Raw genomic sequence first — 11,984 nt, 5'->3', positions numbered from 1 at the left:
AAAAAAAAAAATCCTCAAAATAAGCTTTGCCAAACACATGTGTATATGTCATACCATCTAAAACATCACTACATACTTGTAACGAATGATGATAATGCATTGATTCAATGCAGTTAAAAAAAAAGTAACTTATAGAAATCGAAACAAATGGCTAATAAAAACTGTCTACACGTGCAAACAAAAAAGCACAAGTGCACTTCTTTAAAACAAAACAACAAAGCAGCAAGATGTCAGTATTTTTTTCACATAAAATCGATGCAGATGGAACAAATCGCAGCCTGCAATCAATAAAAAGAAAGTTCAAAGAAGACTGGTAAAAAAGCACACACACACACACATATGTATAACTTAACCACAGAGACACAAAAATCGAAAAAAATAACTAGACGCAGTCTGTGAAAAAAGGAGATAAAAACCAAAAGCAACATTTTGCATTGAATCATTCCTAAAGGGGGCTATTGTAAGGATGTTGGGGGTGGGTGGGTGAGGGTTATATAGAGAGAAACAGAAATACATTCAGACAGACCACCCAGCAAACTGACGCCAAAGGCCCTCTGTGTGTACGCAGCTCCACAAACCTGATGTTCTGTCCTTTTAGCATTGTGGCCCCGTAATGCACGTGCAGAGATCGACCAACATGCCATTTGGCCCTTCTGGGGCCCTGTGCTGCATGCAGCGTTCTGTGTTTGTCGCCTCACATCGCAGCGAGGAAGAGCCACACAAGACAGCTAACTTGTCACCAAACGTGGACGTTTCACACGGCCATGTCCATGTCAACCCCCCTCCTGCCCCCCCCCCCCCATACCCCCCCCCCCACACACACACACATACCCTCAACCTCCACCACCACCACCACCCTCGTTCTCAAGCTGGTAAACACTGAAAATGTTATGCGGGGGCTTTCAGGGCCCGCCTGTCAAAGCGAGCTGTCGTGTCAGTTTTCTTTTGATACCAAACTTTTTTTTCTTATTGTTGTTGCTGCTGCTTTCAGAAAAGAAAAGAAAAAAAAAACACCCACAAAAAACATCAATAGAGATACATGAGCAAACATAACTACACTGGCATTGCAGAAAAGAAATTTCGGAATATAATCTAAAAGTTGTTCTTAACTGCTCTTGCGAAATGCGGCAAAAGATTTATTACTGTGCCAACGGTGTCAAAATTTTGACACTGAAAATCTAGATATTCTGAATGTTGAAGTATGATACTATTAGTCTTTGGCAAAAAAAAGAAGATAAAAAAAACAACTTTTGGCACAACTGTTTTGTTTTTCTACATATTGCACATCGAAAATATGACACCAAACAGATCTATCAGATTCTTATTTACAAAAATAAATCGTTTATGTTACATGTTTTGTTTTGTTTTCGTTAAAACCTGTTAACACACAAAAAATCTTTGCACACTGATAAATGTAGAATAGTCAACAGTAGTTGCTTGCATTATTGCACCACACACTTTGTTGTAGCCCTTATTGCACTGCTTTAATACTGTATTGTTTGCAATCATTATACACGAGAGAGGAGATCGGAAAGACTTGATACCAGACTTATCCAAGGCATTTGACAAGTTCAATCACACACTACATGCTCTTATATTGTGACATTACTGAGAAGACCCGCCAATGAACTGAGAACTTTCTCGCTGACCGGAGACAGAGTATATTGTCAAGAGGAAAGATGTTTGAGGGGAAGCCGGGGTTGGGGAGTGGAGTGAAGTCCAACCCGGCAGCAGACCAGTCAGGGGCCGCACAGGGGTATGTGCTTGGGCCTTCCCTTTTCCTCCGGAACATGAACGACCTGCCTGACAGACTGGACTCTATAGCAAAACTCATTGCAACCCACACTGGTTGTCAGAACAAATACAACTAGGATCCTAGAGAGCAAAGACTTCTTCAGGAGGATCTCAACTGGCTTGGTATTATAGAAAAACATGTAAAAATGGCTTTCAACCCCGAAACACGTTCCACTCTGTTCAAACGGATCAGACAAAAAAAAAAAAAAAAAAAAAAAAAAACATGCTGGAGGCAACGGGGATGGAGGAGGAGTATATTTCCACATGGACACCAAGGTGCCAACCCAAATGATTCTCCACTGAACATAAAGCGATATGCCCGCTTCAGTAACACAGCTAACAGAATCAGCACAGTGCGATAAAACCCACAATAGCCCACCCCTTCCCCTTCCTGGATAATGCCGCCGCCAGTTCTGACTTGGACCTCCACACCAAGCAGCATGAACAGGATAGAAAAAAAAACAACTCCGACATTGGGGGAACTACCACAGTCAGCTTGAACAGATTACCTTGAACAGCGTACCGGCCTTGTAAAAAGAGAGTTACTTCTCTTTATTATTGTTCACTCCCTTACTCTCCTGAAGCCAGTTGCATTGCTTGGTTCTAACTTTTTTGACAGTCACACGTTATTAAATGCCAACGTTGACCGAACTACGCCATTGGTCAGTTTCATACTACACACAGTTAGTAGCGGGTTACGGCCATACTAGGCTCTTCCGTCCGAGCAATGCAACTGGCTTCTGGGCCTCATTATTCTTTCACCTTGTCTCCGCGCTTTTAGGAAATATATCTTTAACAAAAGCGGAGGCCAGAAATCGTGTGTACGAAAGCGTTTTTTTGTGTTTTTTTTTTCAATCATTCTTCTAACCACTTTCCTTCTTGATTCTCTGCATCTGATTTCCAACCCTTGTACCTGTTATTGTAAGTATATCGGTATTGTTTCGTACTATGTATTTATTGCTCAGCGGCAGATTGCTTTCAGCAAACATTAACGCACATGTAAATACAAACACATAATGTATCAAAAACACACAAAATAATACTGGACTGTCGTTCTTCTTGATGAAGCATTTCCCAGTCCCTAAGATACGTTGACACCAAGCCGTGTAAAGTCCGTAAAAACATGGATACAATATAAAGCATGTGTGACTTTTGGCAGAATACGGAATTACATAACAATACTAAAAAAAAACCCCATCAAGTTATGTACTATAAAGCGTGCGAATGCGTGCAAGTGTGAATAAACAAGACATGAAAAGATTGATGAAGCAAAAAATACAATGCTTAAAAAAAATGTGCATGACAAAACAGCATACCAATGGTTTTAGTTCATTTCGATTGATACTTTTTAAGCCTGATTTTTCATTGAAAAAAATAAATGTTTAAGTACTGCCATCTACTTCATCAGTTTAAACCTCAGACACCTGTTAACAGTTACACAGACCTCTTGGAGGCACTGATCTCTCTCTCTCTCTCTCTCTCTCTCTCTCTCTCTCTCTCTCTCTCTTTAAGCTTTCGCACACACACGCGCGCAAGCACACACCCAGCCATTTCTCTCCACAAGCCCTCCCACCCACCCACCCCACACACATCCCACATCCACCCCTCCAACGCGCCCTCCCCACCACCACAACAAGGCAGTCCAGATGTCACAGTGACATTATAGGAGCTTGCCTCAGGATGGGTGGCGTTGGGTCCATCCCTTGGTGCGACACGCGCCGCTATCGGTCAATACAGCTTTCACAGTGGTCCATTTCGTCAATTCGGGAGGGGCCGTAGTCGTGGTCTGTCAATACGGGAGAGGCCGCAGTCATTGTCTGTCAGTAGTGTAGACTCCGTAGTCATTGCCTGTCAGTTCCAGAGACATAGAAGTCATTGCCTGTCAGTTCCAGAGACATAGAAGTCATTGCCTGTCAGTTCCAGAGACATAGAAGACATTTGCCTGTCAGTTCCAGAGACATAGAAGTCATTGCCTGTCAGTTCCAGAGACATAGAAGACATTTGCCTGTCAGTTCCAGAGACATAGAAGTCATTTGCCTGTCAGTTCCAGAGACATAGAAGTCATTGCCTGTCAGTTCCAGAGACATAGAAGACATTTGCCTGTCAGTTCCAGAGACATAGAAGACATTTGCCTGTCAGTTCCAGAGACATAGAAGTCATTCCCTGTCAGTTCCAGAGACATAGAAGACATTTGCCTGTCAGTTCCAGAGACATAGAAGTCATTGCCTGTCAGTTCCAGAGACATAGAAGACATTTGCCTGTCAGTTCCAGAGACATAGAAGACATTTGCCTGTCAGTTCCAGAAACATAGAAGTCATTGCCTGTCAGTTCCAGAGACACCGTAGTCTCTTTCGTCAATTTGGGAAACGCCATAGTCATTGTTTGTCAATTTGGGAAACACCATAGTCATTGTCAATTTGGGAAATACCATAATCATTGTCTGTCGATACGGGAGAGGCTGTTGTCATTGTCTGTCAATTTGGGAAACACCATAGTCATTGTCTGTCAATTTGGGAAACACCATAGTCATTGTCTGTCAATTTGGGAAACACCATAGTCATTGTCTGTCAATTTGGGAAACACCATAGTCATTGTCTGTCAATTTGGGAAACACCATAGTCATTGTCTGTCAATTTGGGAAACGCCATAGTCATTGTCAATTTGGGAAATACCATAATCATTGTCTGTCGATACGGGAGAGGCTGTTGTCATTGTCTGTCAATTTGGGAAACACCATAGTCATTGTCTGTCAATTTGGGAAACACCATAGTCATTGTCTGTCAATTTGGGAAACACCATAATCATTGTCTGTCAATTTGGGAAACACCATAATCATTGTCTGTCAATTTGGGAAACACCATAGTCATTGTCTGTCAATTTAAGAAACACCATAGTCATTGTCTGTCAATTTGGGAAACACCATAGTCATTGTCTGTCAATTTAAGAAACACCATAGTCATTGTCTGTCAATTTGGGAAACACCTCAGTCATTGTCTGTCAATAAGGGAGAGGCTGTTGTCATTGTCTGTCAATTTGGGAAACACCATAGTCATTGTCTGTCAATAGTGTAGACGCCGTAATCATTGTCTATCAATACTGGAGACGCCGTAATCATTGTCTGTCAATACGAGAGATGCCGTAGTCATTGTCTGTCAATAGTGTAGACACCATAGTCGTTGTGTGTTGATAGTGCACACGCCGTAGTCGTCTGTCAATAGTGTAGACACCGCCGTACTCAGGAGACACCGTAGTCGTCTGTCAATACGGGAGACACCATCGTCATTGTCTGTCAATATGTAGACACCTTTGTCTCTTTCGTCAATCACGGTAGACGCCGTAGTCATTGTCGTCGATAGTGTAGACGTCGTAGTCGTTGTCTGTCAATAGTGTAGACATCGTAGTCTCTTTCGTCAAACACGGCAGACGCCGTAGTCATTGTCGTCGATAGTGTAGACGTCGTAGTCGTTGTCTGTCAATAGCGTAGACATCGTAGTCTCTTTCATCAATCACGGTAGACGCCGTAGTCATTGTCGTCGATAGTGTAGACGTCGTAGTCGTTGTCTGTCAATAGCGTAGACATCGTAGTCTTTATCGTCAATTCGAAAAAAACATCGTAGTAGTTGTATGCAAATTCGTCACTTCGTCAATACCGAAGAGGCCGTTGACGTTATCTGTCAAGGTGGCAGAATGGTTAAGACGCTCAGCTGCCAATACAGAGAGTCCGTGAGGGTGTGGGTTCGAATCCCGCTCTCGCCCTTTCTCCTAAGTTTGACTGGAAAATCAAACTGAGCGTCTAGTCTTTCGGATGAGACGATAAACCGAGGTCCCGTGTGCAGCACGCACTTGGCGCACTGAAAAAGAACCCATGGCAACGAGAGTGTTGTCCTCTGGCGAAATTACGTAAAATGAAATCCACTTTCATAGGTACACAAATATGTAAGCACGCACTCAAGGCCTGACTAAGCGCGTTGGGTTATGCTGCTGGTCAGGCATCTGCTCAACAGATGTGGTGTAGCGTGTATGGATTTGTCCGAACGCAGTGACGCCTCCTTGAGAAAGTGAAACTGAAACTGAAACTGTCAATTCGGGAGAGACCGTATTGTTGTTTGTTGATACAATAGACGCCGTAGTCGTTGTCAATCAATAGTGTAGACGTCGTAATTGTTGTCTATCAGCAGTGTAGACGTTGTAATCGTTGTCAATCAATAGTGTAATCGTTGTCTATCAATAGTGTAGACGTCGTAGTCGTTGTCTATCTATAGCGTAGACACCGTAGTCGTTGTCTATCAGTAGTGTAGACGTCGTAGTCGTTGTCTATCAATAGTGTAGACGTCGTAGTCGTTGTCTATCAATAGTGTAGACGTCGTAATCGTTGTCTGTCAATTCGTAAGAGACCGTATTGTTGTTTGTTGATACAATAGACGCCGTAGTCGTTGTCTGTCAATAGTGTAGACATCGTAGTCGTTGTCTGTCAATTGTGTAGACGTCGTAATCGTTGTCTGTCAATTCGGAAGAGACCGTATTGTTGTTTGTTGATACAATAGACGCCGTAGTCGTTGTCTGTCAATTGTGTAGACGTCAGAGTCGTTGTCTATCAACAGTGTAGACATGGTAGTCGTTGTCTATTAATATTGTAGACGTCGTAATCGTTGTCTGTAATAGTGTAGACGTCGTAATCGTTGTAGTCGTTGTCTATCAATAGTGTAGACGTCGTAGTCATTGTCTATCAGTAGTGTAGACGTCGTAGTCGTTGTCTGCCAATTCGGTAGTCACATTCGTCAATAAGGGTAAGGTCGTAGTTCTTGTCTGTTAATACCGGAGAGGCTGTAGTCATTGTCTGCAAATTCAGGGAGACACCATAGTAACTTTCGTCAATACGGAAGTAGTCGCCGGAGTCGCTGTCTGTTAAAACAGAAGACACAGTAGTCACTGTTTGACGATACATGAGAGGCCGAAGTCTCTTTTGTCAACTTGGGAGACGCCCCCCTAGTCGCTGTCGTCAATACGGGAGACGCCGCATCCGTTGTCGCATCTGCTGATGGTGGTGCAGCCGCTCGTGAAGGTACTCGTGGGTCAGGTTGTGGCGTGTGATGATCCCCTGCAGCTGTCCACACAAGCGTTACACTCCATTCAGTTAAACACACACACACACACACACACACACACACACACACACACACACACACACACACACACACACACGTGGTGTGTGACGTTCGTTTTCATTCTGTGCTTCGAATAACAACTACCAGTGCTTGTTCTGCTGCTACTACTACTACTACTACTTCTACTACTACTACTACTACTACTACAAACAATGCTGTACTTATGGATTTGGGAGTCATAAATAATACGTCAAAGAACGCTCTCCCACATGCACACGCTAGACACAGGCAGAGACACAGACCACACACACACACACACACACACACACACACACACACACACACACACACACACACACACACAATTAGAGACGTGCGTATCTTTCTTCACAACCTACATTGCACCATCAATCAATCAATCAGTCAATCAACCAATCAAAGCCGCAGCTTATCGTCCGGATATACCACAGCTAATTGATAAACTGACCAATCTGTAACTGTGTTCAATCGGTCAGTCAACCACACACACCTTGCTTAGTACAGTGGACAGACAAAAATTATCAAACGAACGACCAATCAACAAGATGATCACATAACCAGTCATGCAGAATATGACAGTTGGTCTGGGTGCTAATCTGTCGGATAAGATGATAAACTGAGATCCATTGTGTTGCATGCACTTAGCGCACGTAAAAGAACCCACGGCTACAAAGGAGTTGTCCCTGTAGAAAAATCCAGTACGACAGTATAAAACAGTCACAGATAGAAAAAAAAGGGGGTGGGGCGGGGAGGGGGCACACCACAACATAAAACACAACACTCCACAACGCAACACAACACAACACAACATACCACACCACAACACAACACACTACAACACAACACTCCACAATACAACACAATACAACACTACACACAACAACACACCACACCACAACACACTACAACACAACACTCCACAATGCAACACAACACAACACACAACAACACACCACACCACAACACTCCACAACACAACACAACACAACACACAACAACACACCACACCACAACACACTACAACACAACACTCCACAATACAACACAACACAACACACAACAACACACCACACCACAACACACTACAACACAACACTCCACAATACAACACAACACAACACACAACAACACACCACACCACAACACACTACAACACAACACTCCACAATGCAACACAACACAACACAACACAACACACAACAACACACCACACCACAACACACTACAACACAACACTCCACAATACAACACAACACAACACAACACAACACACAACAACACTCGACACCACAATGCAAAAGCGAAACCATCAAGAACCAGCCAGCTGAGGTGATATCCAAGAGACTATCGTACCTGCGGGTAAAGGTATACCTGAAGGTAAAGGTGTACCTGCGGGTAAAGGTGTACCTGCGGGTAAAGGTGTACCTGCGGGTAAAGGTGTACCTGCGGGTAAAGGTGTACCTGCGGGTAAAGGTGTACCTGAGGGTAACAGTGTACCTGCGGGTAAATGACGCGAAGCTTGTTTGCTTGTACACCTTTCCCTTAAGTACAATGATCTTTGGAATGTCACCCAAGGAAGGTAGTTATAGGTAAGCAATAGCCGAGCGATTAAAGCGTTGGACTAACATTCTGAGGGTACCGAGTTCGAATCTCGGTAACAGCGCCTGGTGGGTAAAGGGTGGAGACTTTTCCAATCTCCGAGGTCAACATATGTGCAGACCTGCTGGTGCCTGAACCCCCTTCGTGCGTATACGCACGTAGAAAATCAAATAAGCACGTTAAAATCCTGTAATCCATGTCAGCGTTCGGTGGATTATGGAAACAAAAACATACCCAGCATGCACAACCCCCGAAAACGAAGTATAACTGCTTACATGGCGGGGTAAATTAAAAAAGAAGAAGAAGAAACAACAACAAAAACAAACCCAAAATGGTCATGCACGTAAAATGTTACATGTCTGTCAGAGCGTGTATGTGTGCGTGCCTGAAATCTGATTGAGCGACACAGAAAACGATTGATGAGCGCCCGCCCAATGGCAGCCGTCAGCCGGTTCTACCCAGGTAGGCAGCCTGTTGTGCAAAAGACTCCGCTTTGTAAAGCGTTTAGAGCTCGAGGATAGGCGCAACGTAAGTATCCATAGTTTCAGTTTCAGTTTCACTTTCTCAAGGAGGCGTCACTGCGTTCGGACAAATCCATACACGCTACACCACATCTGTTGAGCAGATGCCTGACCAGCAGCATAACCCAACGCGCTTAGTCAGGCCTTGAGTGCATGCTTACATATTTGTGTACCTATGAAAGTGGATTTCATTTTACGTAATTTCGCCAGAGGACAACGCTCTCGTTGCCATGGGTTCTTTTTCAGTGCGCCAAGTGCGTGCTGCACACGGGACCTCGGTTTGTCGTCTCATCCGAAAGACTAGACGCTCAGTTTGATTTTCCAGTCAAACTTAGGAGAAAGGGCGAGAGCGGGATTCGAACCCACACCCTCACGGACTCTCTGTATTGGCAGCTGAGCGTCTTAACCATTCTGCCACCTTCCGCCTTAAATATACCCATATCCCCATATCATTCATCCATTCAAGTCACCCAGAAGGAGGGGGGGGGGGAGGATAGTTCTATACCTTGCCCTCATGGTCGACCACAGGCAGGTGTCTGAGCCCCATACTACGGAACAGGGCGAACACCTGGGGCACTGGACTCTCCGGGTACACTGTGTAGGGGCAGCGGTTACAGTAGTCACGGATGTCCTGCATACATACATACACACACACACACACACACACACACACACACACACACACACACACATACATACATGCGTATACGCGCGCGCCCACACTCGCACACACACACACACACACACACACACACACACACACACACACACGAACAATCGCACGTACTTACACACGCGCATACGCACGCGTACACACAAACATACACACACACACATATACACACACGCGCACACACACACCCACATAACCCACGTACAATCGCATGCACATACACACACGCATATGCACCCCCCCCCCACACACACACACACACACACATACACACACAAATACTTACACTGTAAGGACACCGCTTATAATTTCCGCTGACGAATCCTGCCTGTTACAATTACACAGACAGAGACCCCCACCACCACCACATTCATCCCCCTCCACCCAACTCCCAATGATGCAGCAGTTTGAGACAGACCATCCACAATCTGTCAGTTTCCGCAAAGAGCTTGACACCTGTTCAATTTCCCTGCCATCCTAAAAATGTGCCAAACAGATATATGAATGAATAAAAATAATGGGAAAAAAAACCGTGGCATTTTGACACACAGCTCCATATACACCAAAACACCCCTCATTATGGCTATTGTCTCTACCGAGGGAATTGTCTCAAGGAACACGATGCAGGTCACATGATGTCGGAGGACGATGGAATAGAAGCACATAAGATATTTATCCACTTAAGGATCCTTAGCACAGCAGCGTCAAAGCAGTCAAAGTCGTCTTTATCGAAACAATTCTCGAGAGACCTTGTATAAAACAAACATAAGCATGGCATAATCCTCCTCCTCCTCCTCCTCCTCCTCCTCCTTCTTCTTCTTCTCTTCCTCCCTGTCTGGTTTTGCCTGCTTCATCCATTCAGTCCCTTCAGCGCATTACAAAATTCTGCTGCCCCGACTCGTCCTCAGAAAGAAAAGATCTGAGCACATCACTCCTCTTTTGCAACATCTCCACTGGCTCCCTGTCTCACACCGAATAAAGTACAAGATCAGCACTCTCGGCTACACATGTATTCACAAATCAGCACCTCTTCCTATCTCTGTGGCTGCCTTCACCTCTACACTCCATCTCGCTCACTACGATCAGCTTCGGATCCACTCCATTTACGCATAACCAGGATTCAAACTCTCGACTGTTGGCCCGCCGTTCTTTCTCTGACTGTGGACCTTGCAATTGGAATGAAACTTCCTCTTTCGCTTCTTCAAGTCTCCACACTCAGCTCTTTCAAGTCTGGCCTTAAAACCCACCTCTTCCCTGCCTCTTCCTTGTCTTTAGTTTCTCCAGTTTTAGAGTTATGCGTGCGTGAGAATGACTGGTGCGAAAGCGCTTAGATTTGTCTATGCACAAGATTCAGCGCTATATAAATACCATCATTATTATTACTTTGTGTACTCTGCGCCGCACAGAACTGTTCACCAGATTCCTCCAGGTCTGTCAGTCGTATGTCAAAGCCTCGGACTCCGCAAATGGTTTTTCCGTCCATTCTACAATGTAATTGTATTTGTGTTTCATTTTATCACAACAGATTTCTCTGTATGAAATTCGGGCTGCTCTACCCAGGGAGAGCGCGTCGCTACACTACAGCGCCACCCTTTTTTGTATTTTTTCCTGCGTGCAGTTTTATTTGATTTTCCTATCAAAGTGGATTTTTCTACAGAATTTTGCCAGGAACAACCATTTTGTTGCCGTGGGTTCTTTTACGTGCGCTAAGTGCATGTTGCACACGGGACCTCGGTTTATCGTTTCATCCGAATGACTAGCGTCCAGACCACCACTCAAGGTCTAGTGGAGGGGTAGAAAATAATTATCGGCGGCTGAGGCGTGATTCGAACCAGCGCACTCAGATTCTCTCGCTTTGTAGGCGGACTCGTTACCTCTAGGCCATCACTCCTGTTGTCAGTCCATCGGTTTTTCTCCCTCGCTCAGCACTTCCTTGAAGCACTGTTTTAGCGAGTCCATTGAATCTTGTTACGTGACCGTACCAGTGTAGCCTTCTTTTCTTAGATGATGTCAGGAGGAGGAATTTTGTTCAATGTCCCGTCACACATATCGGTGATTGAAGACATTTTGTTGAAGTATTTATGAATATATCTGAGTATTAACCGTTAGAAGGGGTGGGAGATGTGAATGAATGGAGGGCTGGGTGCAACTGGGCAAATGAGGGTGAAATTTGAAAAAAAAAAAATCTAAATACAATTACAGGAAATTACTTAAAGGACTTCGTAAAAGAGAAGTCGTTAAACTGACAGACGA

At 44.4% G+C, this 11,984-nt stretch overlaps 1 protein-coding gene across 1 annotated transcript in view; it reads right to left on the bottom strand.

The window, feature by feature from the left end:
* Positions 1-849: 849 nt before the first annotated feature.
* The window catches only part of LOC143287712 (H(+)/Cl(-) exchange transporter 6-like), a 16,604-nt gene continuing 5,469 nt past the window's right edge, over positions 850-11,984 (bottom strand). The window contains exons 2-3 of the mRNA XM_076595935.1: positions 9,564-9,689; positions 850-6,898 (exon numbers count right to left, since the gene is read on the bottom strand). Coding sequence (XP_076452050.1) covers positions 6,794-6,898; positions 9,564-9,689 — 231 coding nt within the window. The 3' untranslated portion in view covers positions 850-6,793. The remainder of the gene's footprint in view (positions 6,899-9,563; positions 9,690-11,984) is intronic.

The sequence above is a fragment of the Babylonia areolata genome, chromosome 11, assembly GCF_041734735.1.
Source record: "Babylonia areolata isolate BAREFJ2019XMU chromosome 11, ASM4173473v1, whole genome shotgun sequence".
NCBI lineage: Eukaryota > Metazoa > Mollusca > Gastropoda > Neogastropoda > Buccinidae > Babylonia > Babylonia areolata.
Note: the sequence above shows the minus strand (reverse complement) of the source record. Positions and strands in the feature narration are given on the sequence as shown.